This window comes from Chaetodon auriga, chromosome 13 (genome assembly GCF_051107435.1).
Source record: "Chaetodon auriga isolate fChaAug3 chromosome 13, fChaAug3.hap1, whole genome shotgun sequence".
NCBI classification, from domain to species: domain Eukaryota; kingdom Metazoa; phylum Chordata; class Actinopteri; order Chaetodontiformes; family Chaetodontidae; genus Chaetodon; species Chaetodon auriga.
This window is the reverse complement of record NC_135086.1, coordinates 19,325,182-19,346,285: the sequence shown is the minus strand read 5'-3', so window position 1 is coordinate 19,346,285 and position 21,104 is coordinate 19,325,182. Positions and strand designations below refer to the sequence as shown.

General features: G+C 42.7%; 1 protein-coding gene across 2 annotated transcripts in view; it reads right to left on the bottom strand.

Annotated features, from left to right (window-relative positions):
* Nucleotides 1-20,611, bottom strand: part of itprid2 (ITPR interacting domain containing 2) — a 38,645-nt gene extending 18,034 nt beyond the window's left edge. For both annotated transcript variants that reach the window (XM_076747160.1, XM_076747161.1), the window contains exons 1-10: nt 20,522-20,611; nt 14,241-14,372; nt 13,544-13,708; nt 12,670-12,712; nt 10,552-10,604; nt 10,211-10,264; nt 4,882-4,921; nt 4,675-4,770; nt 2,409-2,556; nt 1,224-1,284 (exon numbers count right to left, since the gene is read on the bottom strand). In XM_076747160.1, coding sequence (XP_076603275.1) covers nt 1,224-1,284; nt 2,409-2,556; nt 4,675-4,770; nt 4,882-4,921; nt 10,211-10,264; nt 10,552-10,604; nt 12,670-12,712; nt 13,544-13,708; nt 14,241-14,283 — 703 coding nt within the window. In that variant the 5' untranslated portion in view covers nt 14,284-14,372; nt 20,522-20,611. The remainder of the gene's footprint in view (nt 1-1,223; nt 1,285-2,408; nt 2,557-4,674; nt 4,771-4,881; nt 4,922-10,210; nt 10,265-10,551; nt 10,605-12,669; nt 12,713-13,543; nt 13,709-14,240; nt 14,373-20,521) is intronic.
* Between the last annotated feature and the right edge of the window lie 493 nt (nt 20,612-21,104).

Sequence of the window (21,104 nt, the reverse complement as noted above, 5' to 3'; positions counted from 1 at the left end):
ATCTGCTGATTGTCAGCAGCTCAGGAGGCAATCCTATAATAAGCCATCTGCAAAAGCGATCTTTATGATTATGCAAATCATTTGGTTACCATGGTAACACATCCGCACATGATCAATCAGACATCGATCAGTCAAAAGCAGCTAAGACTGTGGTGTGTTGTCCTTACTTCATGTGTACTCGTTCACTAGTTTGTTTGTCATCATGAAGTTTTTTTTTTTCTGCCAGTCAAGACGCACAAATCAGATTGTTCCCTAACAATGAAAAAATAATCTGGGCTGTGAAGAATGCAAACAGTCTGACTAACTTAATAACCTGCGTCATTGTACGTGACTTTTTACTAACAATGGACGGACTGCATAAGGTCTGGAAGACTTGGAAAGCATACCGGCAGAAAAATAAATCTGCTGTACTGAACAACATAAAAAACAGAACAAAAGAGCAGCAATACAAATTCTAATGAAACCCTATTCATTCCACGTTGAAGTGCAAATGTTTATACCGCTCGGCTAAACAAAACAGTTTCCTTTGCCTCAAACAAACTGGGGCCACTGATGAGATCGAGGTGTAAAATTAAACACTGACAGATTCCTTAGCTGAAGAACTTCCAGCTATGGAGGGATTCATCTCATCGCACGCAGAGGATCTTTGGCTAAGCTGTTTTTACAGCACCAAGACCATCAAGCTGTCAAGAAGAAGAGAATCAGCTGTATGTGGGGGCGTGTGTGTGTGTGTGTGTGTGTGTGTGTGTGTGGTGTGTGTGTGTGTGTGTTTCATTAGGGGGCCAGTACCTTCATGCAAGCACGAGTTTGCAAACAAAAAGAGGCCACAATGTTAGCAGAACAGGTCTGTGTGTGTGTCTGTGTGTGTGTGTGTGTCTGTGTATGGATGTCTGGGACAAACAGATCTTTGTCCTTGCTGGCGGCGTTGTCCAGGCAGTTGGCAGAGCGGCTAAAAGATCTGATGGACCCCACAAAACACCACAATAATACTGGGAACAGGACACACACAGTGTGAGTCTTTCAGCTTCACTTCCTCTGTCTACAGTTTCAGGACGTGAACCTCTGAGCTTCTCATTGCTATGGCTAACCCTCCATCTGCAGGACTGAGGTGTTCGGATAGTGTTGCAGCTCTTTAACTGACTACTCAACACACTGGTGAGGATGTAGAGAGTATACTCATAAGAAGTAGATCAGATGCAAAAGCACCGTTTGGAGCAACGTACTAGTCAGGGCGTAGTTGGGGTTTTCCAGTTCCAAGCGCTGCAGCTGAGCTCCCAGGTAGACCTGCAGGTGAACCACAGGAAGTGATGTCATTACAAAATGGTATAATGCTATAAGAGAGGCTCCAAGAAAGCCATCTGGTATGTTACAATATGAGTCACAATTTTAGTGGGAACGGTAATTTTTGCATTTCATTGTCACTGAAAAAAACCTACAAATGATGATGTGATTTTTGCTGATTTTTTTAAGCATGTTCCCTTACACCTGGAAAAAATGACTGTCAGGCTGGAGCATCTCTGTAGCACCACAAGGTCTCATTTATGTAACAGCACATTTTACCTCAAAGAATTGCAGGTCCTGCAATTGGGATGTTGCATTTGCACATCATGTTACTTCAGTAATATTCTGATTAACTGATCAGCCCCAGGTTAAAATGACAGGCAGACTTTTGACGGAGTTTGGTGTTTAGCCATTCAAACAGTAGTCCACAACTTTGGTCCAAAATGAAAATAACTCAACCCCTACTGAATGGATTGCCATGAAACTTTGTTGAGACATTCATGGTCCCGAGAGAATTCATCCTAATGAATTTCATGATCCCCTGACTTTTCCGGTGCCATGTGAAGGGTCAAAGCTTTCACTTATCAAGTGATGGATTGGCACAAAATATTCATGGTTCCCAGAGGATTAATCCTTGTGACTTTGCTGGTCCCCTGAATTTTCCTACAGTTCACATTTGGGATGGGCTGCAATGAAATTTGGTTAAAACAACAAAGTCCTCCTCCGCTTGAACTGTAATGACTCCCCTGACTGTTCATCCATGGGTTCATCAGCCTGAACTGTATTTTGTGTTTAATGCTAATAAGCAAATGTTAGCATGCTAACATCACGTTAAACTACGACAGATAAACCTGGTAAATACCTGCTAAATATGCAGCTTGTCATGTGGAACGGCACACAACACTTCTTTAGAGATCAGCTAGCACACACTGGTTTTTGTTACTGGTATATGATGCATTGCTGATACACCGTAGGTTGCTACTGTTTGCAGTTTCATGTGTAAAGTCGGTTCACTTGTTTTCAGATCTCTGTATTTGGCTTGTATTGTGCTTTTTTGTTGACACAGGCCACACTAGTTTTCATTCAGAATATGTTTGCCGTGTCCACACTGCCGCCATCATCAGTACCTTGATGTCGATGCCTCGGGCTGAAGAGGAGTTGTTGATGAACCTGGAGGGTACCCTCGAGGCTAGGTCCGGTTCTTCTCGACCAAAACCAAGATTTAAGAGGATTTCCTCCGGGTCTTCCTCGTATAGGTCCAGCAGCTCTGACACACTGTGGACACACACACAGGCTGTCAGCCACTTAGTTAGTGAGTCAGTCAGCCCGTCAGTCAGTTAGCTGGTGAGTTAGTCTGCTGGTTAGTTTAGTCAGTCTAACCGCAGGGCATGGAGGATCTCCTCTGGGTGCTTCTCTGACTGCTCCAACACCTCTGAAACACTATGAAGACACAGACAGCCAGTTAGTACTCCTCACATTCAGCTTGAATTTAGTGGGTTAAAGAGGTAGTTAGTTACTTATTTACTTAGTGAGGCAAATAGTTAGTGTGATGGTTCTGTCCATCCCCAGCTCCTCAACAGCTCCACCTAGAGGAGGCAGGGACCAGAAGAAAACTGACCAGCAGCAGGGGATCAGCCCACCAAGGATGTTGTCCAAAATGACCAAATTAGAGTTCAATTGGAAGCAGCTTTTCAAAACACCTGCAGCCATTGTTGGTTATTTTGTCTCACCCACTGGCCATTAAAAGATGCCACCCCAATGAATTTCCAATGTGAATCCACAGCCTTCCCTCCATGTAAAAATCTATTTAAAAGCTCTGAAGATTATAGGAAGCATGAGGGATCTTTTAATTGGCATTAAGATGAGGAAGAATGATGACAGCAAGCAGTAACTATTTCAGTCGTGTTTCAATACATCACTGCTGTCAGCTTTTCACCATGAATTGACTGGGTTTTTTTTTTTTTTGACACAACCTGATCAATCCTTGAATCTGCTGCACAATTTGTCACACTGAACACATCCCAAAAGTCTCTTAAACCTTCATCAACAACAGGATAGGCTATCCCTGATGCACCACCCACAGCCCATTACGAACTATTCAACACACCATCCACCTCCAACTGGAGCGCTGCACAAACCCTGGCACCATTAACTCCACTCCCTGCTCCAACCTCATAACCTTGCCCCACTCACCCACCACCACCAAATCAGCCTTCCAAACAGCCGATATCCACCACAGACAATTAGTTCAACAGTAAATCCTCCAAACACACATCTCATCATGCACTGCAGACAATAAGCCATTTATTTACTTAGTTTGTTGACTACGCCTGCTTCAATGACGGTGCTCTGTAAAAGTTTCAACCCAAAATTGACAGAGCAGTGACACTGTGGGCTGTTATTATTCAAACCAGTCAAATGTCACTGAGAGGAGCTCTGAGAAAAACCCGGTTCACGTCTACTTTTGTAGGCAATACAAGAAAAAAGCTTCAGTTAGCTACAGAGAGAAAACAAAATCCTTTGGCTAGAAACTAACCACGATGGCTCAAACCAACCGTGTTAGTCTTTTTCTATCTTAAAATACTATTTATAGATTATTAATAATTGAATCTACAAATCTGACATAGTCCTATATCGGTGGTTCCCAATGTTACTTTTGACCTTTTAAATGAGGCTGTCTATGACGATAGTCCGACTTTTGAGGCACAACATATTATTACGATTGCAGTCACTGCTACCTTGGTGACAAATTATTGTGATGCCTTAGCAGTAGGAAATGTTGTGTTTGCATTAAAAGTAAATTAATGCAGCTCTGATACGACATCGCAGAATGAACAGTTAACAGTGAGGCTGACATCTATGAGATCAAATTACAAACAGTAACTCTGGATTACATGTGTTGTTTCCTGTCAATCACTAGTGCATATCAAGAGAATTTAAAAAGCATGGCAATGGTTGACTCCGCCACTAAAAATAAAAACCTCTACATACAGAATGTAAATACAAAAATAATATCAAGAATGTGTTTTGACTTCATGGAAATCTTATGGATTCTAGTTAGAGTAATAATCACTTTTTATTTAAAGGACTGGGCTATTAAGAAATTCAGAAAAACAACTGCAAGTTCGCGTGGCTGAATTGTTAGTTTTACTTTCTTTCTTTGATCATCAGATTTAAATATGGGACTCCTTGGTTAGGAACCACTGCTCTACATGTCTGTGCCTCAAACCCTCTGTTTGGGTACAAACGACTTCTCTTAGCATCATTTAATTGCTCTGAAATGAAGTTTAATAACAGCCCTCTGTGCCTCCTCTCCTCTCTACCTGAGACCACTGCGTTACTTCATGCAGAAACCTCCATGAGTCTGACTGAAGGCTGGCGAGGTGAACTGACCTGGACACTGTGCTGCTCTTCCCTGATCCTGTGGAGTTCATACTTCTTCCTCCTTCTTTATACCGACTCCTCTTCTGATCTGCCGCAAGACCAAAGCTACACACATGCAATGACACAAACACACAGACACATTAACACAGGGCAGAGACAAAAGAAGCTGAGCTATCAACCAGCTGAATGTTGAGGATAAATTAAAAGCAAACTCACCGGGATTCAGGTTTATTGTTACTGGACTGAAGGTGGTTGGCTGGAGAGAAAAAATAAGGAACTTCAGATTATTTATATATCAATAAAAGCATATTAGCCTGCAACTAATGCTTATTTTTATCATTACTTAATCTGTCAATATTTTTTTCTGATAGATTGAGGACGCACTTAGTCAATACAAGTCAGAAAACAGTGAAAAATGCAGATCACAATTTCCCCCCAGAGCTCAAGCTACCTTCATCAAAGACTGTCCTGATAACCACATTGAACTGACCGCTCATCAATAAAGTGATTGTCCAGTCATATTTTAGCAGCTTAGGCTAACGTGCAGTAAGTGGCTCTGTCCTGCTCTTTAAAGGATTCTGGGGAGTTGAAACTCGTGCTACCACATATAGATCTACATTTGCCAAACACACGCTGTTTCTTTATTTACACGTCTTCGAGATATATTGTAGACTGGCTTTAACATCTAATAAGTCAGCTGGAAACACTGAAAAGTCAGAAAACAGTGTTTTCAACCAACTCACGAGGTTAGTGTTAGGTTCATCAGCCGAGTCGCTTTGGCAATAAAAACTCTGAGCAAAAACTGTCATTTCAGTGAGTATGATCGACATTCATCAGCTAAAAAGGCTGCTTCTGTCTCCCTCTGTCTGAAATCAAAGAAAAACTGTTTCAAACATTTCTAAGTCTTGAGTGTTAAACCTGGAGGTTAACTTCCATTGTGTCAGAGAGCTGACACAATGGAAGACAGTCATCAGCAGCTGGAGGTGTGACTGTTTTTCTGTTCAGAGTAACCTGTTAGGACCTGCCGTCCTGCCGCTGTCAGTCCAAGTGCCTCTCTCTCTGTTCCACTTCATTTCAGATCAGTTTCTTCTTCTTTCTTTGAGTCTGCAGTGTTTTCTTCTCTGATGGAAACCAGGATTAAGGAGCCAAACAAGCCTCCTTCTACTAATTCACTAACTCACTTCCATCCTATTCACCCTGAATCCTTCAATCAACTAATTCACTTGCACCTAATTCACACATTAACACTTTAATCCCCTCCCATCCTGTCCAGATAGCATTTGACATCATTACAGCCCATTAGGATCTGTTCATACATGACATCTCTCAAGTCCTCTGCATCACTGAGGGCATAAGCTACTTCTGACAGATGTCATTCTCGACATGATTAAAGCGCTAACTGTCAGGACATAATGTGAGGTGAGATTTAGGCTGACAAAAAGAAGCAGACAGCCACTTTACTAAAGAGGCTGTTTAGGTTTTCAACCAATTCGAATGGAGAGGCTGCGAGTACTGAAAGGATGCGGTGTGTGATGATAAAACGTGACACACACAACAGGCAGTAGGAATGTATAGAAACTCAAATACAGGCCATCACAGGCAGGTTGAATCCTGATGACACTAACAGAGGAGAAGTCCAAAACCCTGACAAAAGAATCTGCTCTGTATATACAACAGTGGATACTTGTGTCTACTATGTGTGTATGCTATCGCTGGCCAGAGGGCAGCAGGGTGGACAGGCTGTTGCTGTGGTGGGTACAGACTTTTAGTATCCTTTGGGCTCTGTGCAGGTACCTCACCTCACCAGGATAATTGATGCCCAGTAGATGAGTACTGATGTTCTGGGGGGTCTTAATTACCCGAGCTGCAGAGCCCTCCTGTGCTGGGCCGTGCACATCCCATGTCAGTTTGTAATGTTTCCAGGCAGGATGCTTTTTATTGCTCCTCCGTAAAACTTAAAAAGAACTTGCCACAGGAATTTGGCCTTCTTAAGTTTCCTTAAGAAATACAGTCGTTTCATGACTTCATGCTTACTTTAAATGTTTTGTTTTGTACCTATTGCTACTGTGATTTTTACAGTTCCTCTTGCTATTCTTTAGACTGTGGATATGATGATGCTGGAGGTTTTTTCTTGGCTATAAATGGCCTCTCTAGGGAACGCTTCACTTTAATTTTGGATCCAGTTCCCATTTGGCAAAATACTCAGATTTGTTGTAAAGAATTTTCTTATGAAACCATTTATTGCGGATACTCTTGAGTCAATTTAAAAATCTGCCAGTTCGGTTTTAATTCATATCAACATTTTAATCTGATCAACTTCGTATTTGTGAATGGGAACTTTCAATATTTGGCACAAATAGTTGAAGTACATTAGGCTACAATGGTTAAGTAAATGTGTCAGATATATTTAATGAACATTTCATATGTCAATGAAATGTTGTTGTCGTATTTTCTTTGATGTCTGCCTGCAAACCAGCACCTCAGGAGAATAGGTGCGTGTTTGTCTTGCAGCTTTTTAGTTAAGAATTTGTTTCTCCACCGGCTTTTGCAAACTGATGTCTAAATGCCGAATAGTTCCCAGAGGTTTGGTGTGGAGCACAACAAAGCTTTGTAACAATGATTGCACTTTCCAGTACATGAGAGAAAAATGATGAAATCCTGATGACTGAACAAACTTTTCCAGTGAGTGAGGCATTTCAATGTAAGCACGACATTAAGTGGCTGAACAGCTCAACCAGGTTTGGGTAATAAAGCTAAAGGACACATTTTTACCGAAAGATAACATTAACTTGTGAATTGCTAATGCTAAAATGTTAATAAATGTGTCTTTTCAGCACTGGGTTGGAGCTACCTATTGAAACTAAACTCTATTAGAGACCGCTGTTCCTGAACCTGATGTCTGATCAAATCTACACAACCTCTGACCTCTCAGAATCGACTCATTAGCATCTATTCAGTCGTAGATTCCACAGCTGACTCTCAGGCCACACATGTACGCACAAACAGACACACAGAGCATTCCCTGATGTCAGTGTTCAGTGCTTAAACATAAAGTCATTACAGTCTATTGTTCACTCAGTAACACATATGTACACCCTCACTGTCGCAGCCATTACTGATGTATTCACAGCAGATCAGAGGTACGATGAATGTACACACACAGGCACACACACACAGACACATTCAACGGACAGTCAGTCATGCATGCGGTGTGTTTCCACACCTGTGTGACTGTTGGCTTTTTCCCCATGAAAAAACAGGACTAAGGAATGAAGATGGAGCAATGTATTACTGTTACACATTGCACGTATGCTCTGTTGATTCTACACTGTTATGCTTGTTAGACATGTCTCCTTCAATTACAACCATGTGATCGAGCTGCATTCTCATTATATTAAAGGGATTTTTGTACAAAACACATAGCGCTGAACAACTAATTACAGTTTATAAATTACTTGAGCTACAATTTTTGCATGAAGTAAAATCTGCAAGCCAGTCCAGGTAGGCTGGCATCACACTCGCCCCCAACCCCCAACCCCACAGCTGAGACCATGCATACACATGAAACACACGCTTAAACGTTGTTATGTATATTAGGTGACACTGGTTGTTAAATAACAACATTTTTTTAATTTTCAAAAATATTCAACATCATTACTGATTCTTATTCATCAATACACCTTACCTGAAATTATGACAAGTACAAAATTATTCATGGGCTCTAGACAGTCACACTACTGTCCATCACACACACAGAGCTGCCGTTCAAGACTTAACTCCGTCAACAGCCTACATCCGAAGTCTCATGTTTCACCTTTAAGACTTGAGTTTTAGTGTCTTTTATGATCTTCTGTGATGTAAAAACCTCCAAACTGCACACATTCCAAGAAAGTAAGTGTTCAGGATTCACTCCTGGTCATAGTTCAGTAATAAAATCCTTACCAGAGCTGTCATAAGTCACTCTTCTTGAAAACATGACGCAAATTGTTAGACCACATTAATGGGTTATGACTATGAACTTTATGTCACTCAACATGTGTACTCAGTGCTCTTGTCTGATAAAACTCCCTCTGTCAACGTAGGCAGTGATAAAGTCTATTTACCCGCTGGATACTGTTAGCACTTGTTTATGCATTTAACAGGCTTTTGCTCATCTGTGCCTTAACATATGTATTAATATATCATTTACTTATGGAGATGTATGGGTCATTTGCGTAGTATTATGTAATAATCCTAGAGCACTACAGAGCTCCTCTCTTGAGTGAGTGCAGACAGTGCAGGTGACAATGACGCTGGAATAAAGAGAGAAAGTGTGGCTGACTTTACAAGTATTCAGCACTGGAGCTGAAAGCTTTGAGGACGCAAGCAGACATGAGGCTGCAGACAAAGAGCATGTGTCGCGCCTGTCTGCCCTCCATTTCAGTCACACTTTTCTATTTCCATTACAGTTAGGTAAGCAGTTGATGATTCAGCTGACAACATAAGACTCAGGGATTTCTGGACTCCAATTTCAAGTTCACAATCACTGTTAATAACATGTCTAAACCATGAGGCACATAACCTGATGCCTATTTGCGGTCTGCCCACGCATTAGCACTCTCAACAACAACAACCTGTTAACTGGTATTGCTCCTTCCGAACTGAAAACTGCTGTCATCACTCCCACCCCTCCAAAATATGGGAGTGGATTCTGAATACCTTGTCAACTCCAACCTGCCCTTGCTGGAACAAATTCTTGGAACACACAATCTCCAAGCAGCTCAGTAACCACCTCTCCACTCACCAACTGTTACAGCCCTTTCAGTCAAGCTTCAGAACTTGACCTACTGAGTGCCTGCTCACAAGGTCCTGTTTAAGGGATGACTTTTATCCTCTCTTTACATGCTGCATCTAGGATACATCATTAGAAAATATGGGCGAGGATTTCACTGCTATGCAGATGACACACAAATTTATATACCAAACCCAATATGACTAACCCTCCCTGACCCAGGCTGCACAACTTCTTAAAACTCAGCTTTTCAAAAATTACTGTGATTATCTCAGATATAAATAAAGCAAGCAACTTAAATCTTTCCACTGACAACACAGCATCTCATTCCTCTCTCGTCCGAAACCTTGATGTCATGTTTGACAGCAAGGTCTCATTTGTATCACATATCAATTACATCACTAAAACCTGAGCGAAAGTTAGAACTTCAATATGTTCACAACATATTTTATATCATTTACGCTCCTCCTCCCACTTCGCTCGAATATCCTCACCTTCTCCACCAACCCCACTTCAACCTCAAAGCCATGGGCTGCAAAGCCATGTCTTTAAAAGTGCTTTACAAATACAATAATCATCAGTGCCCTAACAATATCCCCCTTCTCATCTGACTGAGCAAGATGGAGAACATGAGGATTTACCAAAATGTCAAAGTGTTCCTTTAGTTGGTGGCATCAGTTAAAATACAGAATTAGCGGACCATGAGGGGAAACTGTTAACAATGAGCAGAAAACTGCAATCATGTTTGTATTGTGAGTTTTTCTCTGTACTGACCTTCTGCTCCCAGTGAAAGGTCATCTTCAAAGCTGCAGCCGTTCCTCAGCGCTCCTGTTCTCACACACACACACACACACACACACACACACACAGTACATTCAAAGTTGTGAAACCCTTTCAGCAACTTATCCATAGTTATAGAGGGTAAGAGAAGTTTCTCTGCTGATTCCGACACATAACAGCTCACAATAACCAAAACCAAATTAAAAAACAAGGTGTGTTGACTGGCTTGAAGTATTTAGTCAAAGACAACAGAATGAAGGTGGTGTCAGCGTCCAAACAGGTTGGGATCCTCGCAATGTAATATACAATCGACACACGCTGAAAATGTCCATTACCTCTGTTGTTGGGAGAAACACTCTGATCATCCAGAGAAGCTCCAAGGGGAGTCCTATTAAGACATAGAGACAGAGAGAGAGTTATATACCAGCCCATACCATATGACGCCTGTAGCACACACCAGATGCACCACACAGAAGAAGTCAAGGATACACAGTTGGCAGGATGTGTCTTCTGCGTCTTCCGGTAGCCACATCTGGTCTTAGATCAAAAATATTCAATGCTGGTGAGTTTAGCTTTTAATGCTTATCTACTGTTACTGCTACATCCAGCTATCTTAAAGGTACAGTCCTTACCAGACTAGGCTTGTTAAAAGCAAACCAGGCAACACCATCTACTGTAGGCCAGGCTAATTCCAGCCCGATTCCTGCTCAACGTGGGGGTAACAACCTCATGCGAACCCCTTGGATGATAAAAGCAAACAATACCAGCAAACTAAGCCATACATATATGCATATAACTATCCAAAGACAACACCAAGTCAGGCTAAATCCTGGTCGTGCAACGCTCATTAGCCCACGCTAAGTACTGACCAGGCTACACGGACTATCAAAACCTGTCAGGCTGAGGCTACCTATACTAGGCCAACTGCCTATCTGACTAAGGCAAAGTACCCCAGGTTATCTACTGAACAGGATATGGCCAAAGATACCAGGCTGAGTCCTTGTCTGGCTTAAGTTAATTATCCCATACTAATTACCTGTCAGACTCAACTGCTTCAATCTAACTGCCTGTCAGGCTGAGGCTAACTATCCCAATGTTAGGTGCCGGTCAGGTAAAGGATAACTGTCCCAGGCTAACTGCCTGTCAGACTATGGCTAACTATCTCAACATTAAAAGTATCTGCCTGTCAACTGAGGGCCAACCATCCCAGCACTTAACTGCATGTCAAGTGAAGGCGAAGTAACGCGGGCTAACTATCCCGAAACTAACTGTCCACCACGCAAAGTGCCTGTCAGATGAAGACTAACTATCCCAAGCTAACTTCTGGTCAGTCCAGGCTACTTATTGATATCCTAGCTGTTCTACTGACCAGACCAGTTGTCCCAAGCTAACTAGCTGACAGATCAGACTAGTTGACAGCAGCAGTAAGGCAGCGGGTCTGAGCTGATGTCTGCAGCCGGACGCTTGAAACATTGAGCTGTTACACAACCTGTGGCTCTTATCAATGGGACAAACTTTATGCCACCATTCAACAAACACACACACACACACACACACACACACACACACACACACACACACACACACCGTTGTATAACAGTGTGCAGCAGCAGTGTTTGCTGTTCCTCCCACTTTCCACCGGCAGCCATGTTGGCCTCAGGCCCCTGCCTTGTGGCTGTTGTTATAGTAACCAGTGATCCTGATTCTGTTGGTCATGTTACTACAGTGATGTTACGTTACAGAGGACACGTGACAGCGCCATAGAGTCAGAGGGCTGTGAGTAGCGGCAGCTAATACTGTGTATGTGTGATAACAGTGTTGACTCTGCAGAAGGAACCCCTCCTCTGTTTACTCTCCTTTATTTTTTCTGCCTTTCTTTCCGTCCTCTGTCACCTTCTTCCTGCATCCTTCTTTTCGTCTCTCGCCTGATCAGGTCAACGTACCCTATCTCTGGGCGTTGCTCTGCTCCCTTTGTGTGTGCAAGTTCTGTGTGTTGTACGTCTAGGCGTTGGCTGTGTGTCCGTTCTACATCGTCAGCTGATAACACAGCTGCTAAATACACAGACCTCCAGACATATCAGTAAACAAGAAAAACAGTTAGCCAGTCTGTCACTAAACCAGTCGGGGGGATTTAAAAGACTACTAAGTCTGTTTACTGTAGTTTGCTGCTGACCATTTTCTACTCATCCATCAAATTTGTGATTGGTGTTTCTCCTTCTTGGCAGTCAGTGGTTTCAGTTCATTGCTCAGAAAATCAACTTGCAGCAACTTGTAACTGGCTGCTGTGAAATAATCCATCACAGCCAGCATTCGGTTAGCTTTATCTTAAGGTATTATCAAGTGCAGATTGAAAGCCTGCACTGCACATATGACATGAAGCAAACACAGAAAAACAGGACATTAAAAAACACTGGTGTGGTGTCTGGTGGTCAGGTGGTGAATGGATACTGTACCTGCATTCAATCAGCCAGCTGGTTATCTTGTTCGGAACTTGCCCTGACAGAGAGACAGATGAGCACATTGAAGCAATAAGCCAGCAGATGTCGTGTGGAACAGTAGTTACGACACGCTATAAAAGCATTAATGTGGTGCTGGACATCAGGATATAACATCTCAGCTAATGGTGACAGCAGGTTCCAATTCCACCAATGTTAACATCTAAAGGAGCGACATTTTCACCATATGCAGATATTTTCCATTATCATTCAATCTGTTAATTATTTCTCAATTTAGCCGTTCAGTGGAAAATGCCCATCAAAATTTCCCAGAGCCCGAGGTGACGTCTGCAAATTTTTTGTTTTGTCTTAAAACAGGAAGGCAGCAAATCCTCTCAGCTGGAACAGCAAAGTCCAAGAATCCAAACATTGTTTCTAATTGAAGGAAGCAAATATGACGTGAGAGGACTGTGCACATTTAAACAATACTGAGACTCAACAGCCATGCTCGTGACTCTGTGAGGACAGACTGACGCACAGTTGTACTTTGAGCTATATGCTAATGTCATAACATAACAACATAAAGTACAACTGATAATATCTTGAACAGAACAAAAGTACTGCTGGAGAGAAGTTGTGGTTTTTCCCATTCACTTCAATACAGTCAGAGTTTTCTTAGAACAACTTCTAGTGGACATTATAGGAACTGAAGCTTGACACTTGTCAGCATTAGAGCTGGGTTTCTGAGGCCATACAATGCCAATCTTCGAGATATGTTAATGTGAAGTTTCATGTTTTAATCCTGTATTTAAAAAAATACAGTTAACATATCAGATTGTTAAAGTATCCCCAGACACAGCGTTGCTTTGGTGAGAGATGAGCTCAGTCCAACCTGATTCTTCTGAGGGTCTCTGTCCTTCCTTGTCCCTCTGGTTCTGCTGGGGCCCCTGGGGGTCACAGTGGACCGCTTCTGGTTCTTGCCAGATGGAGTCTCTGCTCTGGGCCCAAGCCCGACGCCGCAGACAGGCTACGTTGCAGTCTGACTGCACTCCGTGACCTGAGGATCAATCAAGCAAAAAATCTGACGGCCTGACGCCTATGAAGTCATCGATCAGGTTTGGCAGGTATTGAGCCTGACAAACAGAAACTACAACTGAATGAATACAAAACACACACAGCGGGTGGGTCGAGTAGAGTGATCACACACATCAGTCTTCACCTTGTATATCTAGGCCACCTCACTGTTCTTTACAACCACCAGCTTGATAAGAGAAAATAAAGACAGGACTGACGGCCCAGCATCTCTAACAGCAAGCCATCAAAAGCAGTGGTTCACAGCATGTTTTGATGTGCGCCCACGCCCTGATCAGATGACCTCGAGCACCCCTTCACCTACACCACCCGTCATGTTCCACATGTATTCATTTCAACTGATTTTAAAGCAGATGTCACGCAACACCACAAACATATGTAACTGTTTCTTCAAACAACTGAACTGTTCATTTTTGATCAGTTTCATCAAGCCTGAGTTTGCAGATTATTCATCATTTTTAGCGAACCATTTCAACTGTTTAAGTAAGACGACCCACCTGGAGGAGTGCGGGCGTCCATTCCCAGAGCTCCACTCTCCATATCTGCCTGTCTGTGTGTCTGTTTGGGGTCAGTCAGTCAGACGGAGAAGACCGACAACTCTACAGCAACATCAGCAACAGGTAACACACCTAGAGAGAGGGTGGGGGAGGGAGTGAGGGGGGGGGGGGGCAGTCTACATTAATAAACATTTATTTGAGCTTTTTATTAATTTTGTATCTTCTTATTTCATTCTACTTTACATTTAATTGTATTTATTTCTTTAGGTAGTAGTAGTTGAAACTTTTAGCTGTCGTTCATTGTTGTTTTTATTATTAGCTGTTTTGTTTGTAAGCACTGTTTTACATGTTAACACCGCCGCAAATGACGACACCTCCTCGATGGTACCTCAGGGTAAAAGAGCACAACACGACATGCAAAGCAATACAATGCGAGTAGTATGTACGTCGTGCAGCATTATTAGGCCATACTTGAATCATGCAAAGCAGAGGTATACAATACATAATCATAAAAACCTGCACAAACACTACTTAAATTACTCAGGGACAACGAAATATCAACAGAATAAGTGCAGGTGCATGAGGGCAGTCTGGCGAGGACAAGATGGTGATTGAAGATAGCAAGGCAAGTTCACAGCAAAGGCAAACAGAAAACAGCAAAGAGTGACTTGTTTTCACTGCTGACAAGCTTCTGATCAACCGTTTCTTTAAATGAGCTCCAAAGCTCCTGTGGTTCCATCCTGGAGGGACGAAACAGACCAAAGATGTGTTGTGGTGAGGTGGCCTTTATTATTGATGACCAGGCTACCCACACTGAGTCCAGCTGAGATTACATTCACACAGGAAACAAACACACATACACATTCATGCACAGCAGCCAAACACAAAATTCAGCTCTGTTCAAATCAAACCCAGAAACAAACAGTGAGGAGACATGGACGCTGTGAAAACTCTGTAAAGTGACTATGTGTATTTCCTGCAGTCCTTTACTTGACTGTTTTGACTCTGTGCGACATCATAGAGTCACCTGGGCTCAATTTAATACGGCATTATTGGCTAAAATGAACCTTTACTGTACTCTGCTATGTTCACCTCAACCTGCCGGTGTTGCAGCACGGCTCCTCTTTACCACAGCACGCAGCTCCACAGTACTGCAGTTCACTGTACCTGCCCTCAGACACCTGGATTGGCTACAGATTCAATAAGCTCCTAAAAAATGTCTGACCAAATCTCTCTCTGTCATTCGCAAAGCCGTACAAACACTCAGATAGCAGCTTCTCATTTTAAGATGGTGCTGACTGCTTCCACCAGTGAGTAACCTAAAAAGTAAACCTGGCTGTTGTCGGGTTTGTGTGTCAGCAGGGTGATACGCCTTCTCTCTTAAAACAATAAACTGATCTTGTCACGCCAATCTAATAGTTCAGAACCACCAGCTTCAGTATTTGGATTAAGTAGCTCCTGATAAACGAGGCGTGCCAGGTTTAGTTATGTCAGTGTGTCAGACACACGGCTAACATGTCATATCCTCTACTGCTGATGTATATGTTTATTTTTACCTATTTAATGAGAGCATACTTGGCACAAACACTTATTTTGAGATGAATTAAGTTCTATCTCATCTCATTTTCAGGTTGTAGCTTTTCAGAGTATCACAACAGTCTCAGTATGAGCAGATACTCAATATTAAAGGTGTTGGATCGAGGACAAAAAACCTTGTTCAAGATATCTCTAACTGCTTTTTACTCCACACCAATTTATTCCACATCTGGAGTTATAAAAGGATTGCAGATTACAACTTTGATTACGATTTTTTCTGACAAAACATGTAAAATAATGAGGCAATGCCATCGGTAAAACCGCCTAACAGTAACATAAATGATTCAATTTGCTCAATCTGGACCAACTGGAACATTTAACTGCTTCTTACACATTTAGGCAACAGCAACAATAATCAACGTGCTTACTACATAGAATAATACAAGACTCAAAATACTGATAATACATCCAGCATGAGGGTGGACGCCACCCCCCTTGTTAACCCGCCATCCTCCCTCTCCACGCCCTCATAGCAGAGAGGGTGGGGCAGTTGTCTAGATGAAAACGGTACTCAAGTCTGCCGACTCACTGATCCTTACCTGTCCGAGGGTCGTGCAAGTTAGAAGAAAAGACCCCGACCACGGCTCTGAAACACCAGTAGCCTAGCTGTGCTGCGTATTGATAAACCCATGGTGCTGTCCGTGGTGCTGAAGAGGCAGACGGATTTAGAATTGGGCGTCAGTCCCTTCTGTCAGTCTTGTCTTGGATATGTAATATTCTCTCAACTACATACAATAAATGCTCAGTTCTATACCATATTGTCGCCTATATACTCTGTAATATCACTGTCATGATCAAAGGGTCAACGAGTAGCCGCAGAAGAGTGAGAGGAACATGGAGACGCACTGCTGCCTGTTGTATTCCTATGATACTGCTGTGATCACCACGATCCCTCCGTACAGCTGCAGACCCAGCCTGGGAGGTGTGTGTGTTGGTTGCTGGTGTGGAGGTAGGGGCCGCCGCTCCCTCTTAAAAATGTACAAACCACCAGTTGAATACATCTGTACTTTTATTCAAGAAGGAGACTGAGTGCAGGAAATGTGCTCGTTAATGGAGAACTTTAGATGCAACTAATGATCATTTTCATTATCAACTGTGTCGATTAATCATTTACTTTTACTTATGTTGCACTAGAGAAGTTGGGACTTTGTTGCAGGGCCTCTTGGGTAACCTGGTTTGATGGACAGCCACAACACAAATGTAATAATAGGTCATTTGGTTACAGGGTTGCCAACAACAGCTCAGTAAACTAAAACCCAAGATTACAATATGAAAATGAGATCAGCAAAGCTATAAGTGACAATGAGTCAACAGAAGGAGAAAAACCAAAGCATGGAGGTAAATATAGAAAAATCCATGACTGGAGCCACTGACCGGAGAGAGGGATGGAGGGGGAAAAAAAAGAGGAACACGGAGGCAAATCTAAATGAGAACGTGTGAAACAGGAAACAAGTGTTTAGAATGAATAACAGAACGGCTTCCTGTCCGAGAGAAGGACTGAGAGAGAGACGGGGGTTGAGGAAGGGATGGGTGTATTTTTAGATCTCTCTTGTAAATGCAAAACAAACAGGAATGTCAGGGAACAACAACACGTACGATGCGCAGAGCGCACCCTCACAGCCATCAGCGCGACTGACGAGCCGGGCCTTCACCCTCATCACAGTCCTCTGGAGGCGTCCCTCACCACCACCTTTCTCTCTTCCTGTCTCTGAGCATCAAACACTCAGCTCCTGTGGCCTTGAAGCCGCCTATAAAGAGCAGCGCCGCTCTTTGCAAAGCGGCTCTGTTTAGTTTGGATTGAATGGTGACATGCTCTCACAGTGGAAAAAAAGGACTGGGTCTCGAACCTTGTGTTCTTTAGTACTGAGTGACATGTGTCTGTGGCACAGAGTCTCCACCTGTCAAGCACTGACAGTCGGTGTGTGATGTCTAGCCAGATTCTTTGCTTTGTTTACTTCTTTGATTTGATCATTCAAATGATCATTTAGCAAATCACAGACTGCATTTCACTCAGTCAAAGTTCATATAAGGCTTTTCTGATGAGACCTTGTTATTATTGTCAGTATACGACCATCTGAGCTTCCTCTAGAGACACGCAGACACCTCTACGAGATATTTAGCTCTGCACAGATAACAAGAAAAACTGAAGTCAAAAGTAAATGAAGTTTCTCCTCAAGAGTCAGAAATGGAGAACTGGGATCTTCAAGACAGCGGAGTAAATGGGTTTACGTATGAGGCCCACCACTAAATAATGAAGTGAAACTTGTTACTAGAAGGAGGCAGACGATCAGAAGAATCAATCCAACGTTAAACTGACGGCTGAAGTGATGATTTCATACAGACAGTCAGGTGAGTTTCTGGCAATTCTTCTTCCTAAAGTCATCAAAACAGGCAGGTGGGTTCGCAAATCCCACCCACTACTCTTCTGCACTAACAATGTCAAATTTGGCGACTTTTTCTCAAATTTCTCCAAATCCTATTTTCGACAGCTCATCAGAAACCGTTGGGCCAATCATCCCGATGTCAAGGAAACTTTGAACGGCACCGAGGTGTGAGCATCTTCCTGCTTCTGTCCATCAAAACTCTGGAGGTCTAAAAGTCTAAATTTAAGAGAGAATAATAATAATACACAGTCTAACATGACACGTATAGATTTATTATGATCTCTTTAATGGTGACTTCTCCCTTGTAAAAGTGTTTGTGTTTGTGCAGCAAAAGCCAAGAGATTATTGATCATTTTCCTTCCTGTGTTCCTGTGAATACTACCACATTTAAGCAAGTATAAATCTCTGTTATGCAACCTTGCAACAAAGTATAAAAACTGTGCTTTTCTCTGCTCTTCATCATCATAAACTGAACGTCTCTGAGTGAAGGTGACCTACTGACTGGCCGTACGAATATACAGCCTGTCTCTGAGATAACTCGCCGACTCTGACAGAAACCAGACCCTGATGTCACGACCGTGTGAGTGAAAATCACATTTACAGTCTGTTTCCTGCACACGGCACACACCTGAACCTTCATGTCAGTGACAGCCATCGCCGCAAACAGTTAACCAGCAGTGTGACGGAGCCTGTTTGCATCCCTGCTGCAGCAAACGAACATGACACACTGAAACTAATGTGGAGGTCTTTGCACTTATGTAGTTATGTGTTTCCATTTGACGCCTGCTCGTACGAGTGCTTCAAATCAGATTCACGATCTATGCCTCTGAGTTGCCTTAAGGCTGCCTGTCCTGTTTGGTCTGGGGGTTAAGTTTCATTCATAAAAATGTTATCAAAGAGAGCAAAGAAGAAGTTGAGGTCTTGCTGCTAAAAAAAGGAGAACAACCCCAGCGGCGTCAGTCCAAGAGCTGACACGTTTAAATGACTAATCGATGGGTCAATTCACAGGAAGCTCTATTAGTTGTTTCTGTCACTCCTCAAGCAAAAGTTTCCAGCTTCCTCAAATGTCAAGGTTTGTATGTCACATATTTGAGTTTGGCCAATTATTAACTTGGAGAAATTATAAAACACATTTTTCGTTACTTTCTGGCATTTCATTGACTCAAGAAAATCATGAAAATAACCATTAGCTGCAGCCCCAGTTGTATTAGAGGACCAAAAGCTACTCCAAAATATTAATAAAATACCACAAGTAACACATTCATTGACTATTCACAGCAAGAAAAAGCCTGTGGTTCTCTGCATTTAGCTAAAAGCTGCACTTAGTGGTCACTTTGTGGATTCAGCTTTTACATTAAAAACATAAAAAATATGATGCATGAAAGTTGCCAACATGATGTGCAGCAGCTAGAATTCATTTTAAGCTTCTACGACATTAAAATGCTGCTTAAACGATCACTGTACGGTGACAATCATCTGGAAATGATCTGCAGAGTAATGGATATCAGCCGCAGCCCTTCCTACAGCCACCAGCGGTACACAGTGTTACGAGCAGGGTGAAGCGAGCCTGAACTGCACAACCGAGAAAACATCCAGATCATATCCAGACTCTAAAACCACATTATACTCCATCGCGAGCAGAAGCGCTGCGTTCAAAAGAACAAAATGTACTTGAAGGAGTCATTATGCAGAATAACCACTGCGACTGCTGTGAGCCTGTGATCACTGATGCATTAACATGGAAGCAGTTCTCGTTTTAACCACTTCATACGCTGCTGGCCGGTCTCATCTGCGAGCTGCAGTGGAGCTGAAGTATAACGCAGCAGACCAGTACTGCAAAGTGTACTTCAGTGCAGTAACTGAGTCACCAGCTTCACTGTTTCTACCGCAGCTGCTGTTTCCTCCCAAATATTTCTGTCAAGAGCCAAAGCGTGTTTGTCAACACACACACACACACACACACACACACACACACACACACACACACACACACTGAATCTGTCACTTTAAATATCTACTGGATGAACATCATTCAGTCACTCTTCCTGATTCTTGTTAAAAACCGTCCACCATTATTTTTTTTGGAGAGTGTCACTAAACTTTCCTTTTCTTTTCTACACGAGACTAACTAGTTTGTCCTGTTCCTGCTGTCTCACACGGAGGACAGCGCTGACAGCAGTCGTAGTAAAAACTCTGCGTGTCCTCAGAACTTCTACCAGCAGCAGTACTGCGGTACCACCGCCTTCAGCGGGGTACTGAGCAGTACAATCAGCAGTACAAACGAGCGCTTCTCAAACTCACCGTCATGTCGCTCCGCTGCTCGTGTCTCTGCTACTAAACTGTCAAACTTGGCCAAACTTTTCTGAAAACACTCCAACATTCCTGCTTCCGCTTCCTGAAACCAGCAGCATGGAGGCGGAGGAGGACGAGGAGGAGGAGAAGGAGAAGGAGGAGCAGGCGGGGGGAGGCGTGTCCGCAGCAGGCTGCAGCGGAGAAACAGCGACCCCTGCTGGGCCGCTTCAGTACATGCAGCACAGGCCGGAATGACGTTCAAATCAAAGCACTCATCATGCTTCAGAGTGTGAATCATACACTGTTAGTGGATATTATTACTCATGATTGTCATCTGTCAATGTGTAACCAATTTTAGGTACTTTAAAGAGTATTGTTTGGTTTAAAACTAAAGCACTGATCTTAACCTGTAGAATATCTAACACTGTCAGATAGATGTGGTGGACTAAAAAGTTCAATATTTCTCGATGAAATGCGGTTGAGTAGAAGCATAAATCAAGATTACCTGTATCCAGCATTCAATATGATTCAAATATCATTTAACGCAATAAGACAGCTTACATAAGACATTCCCACTACAGACATGTTAACA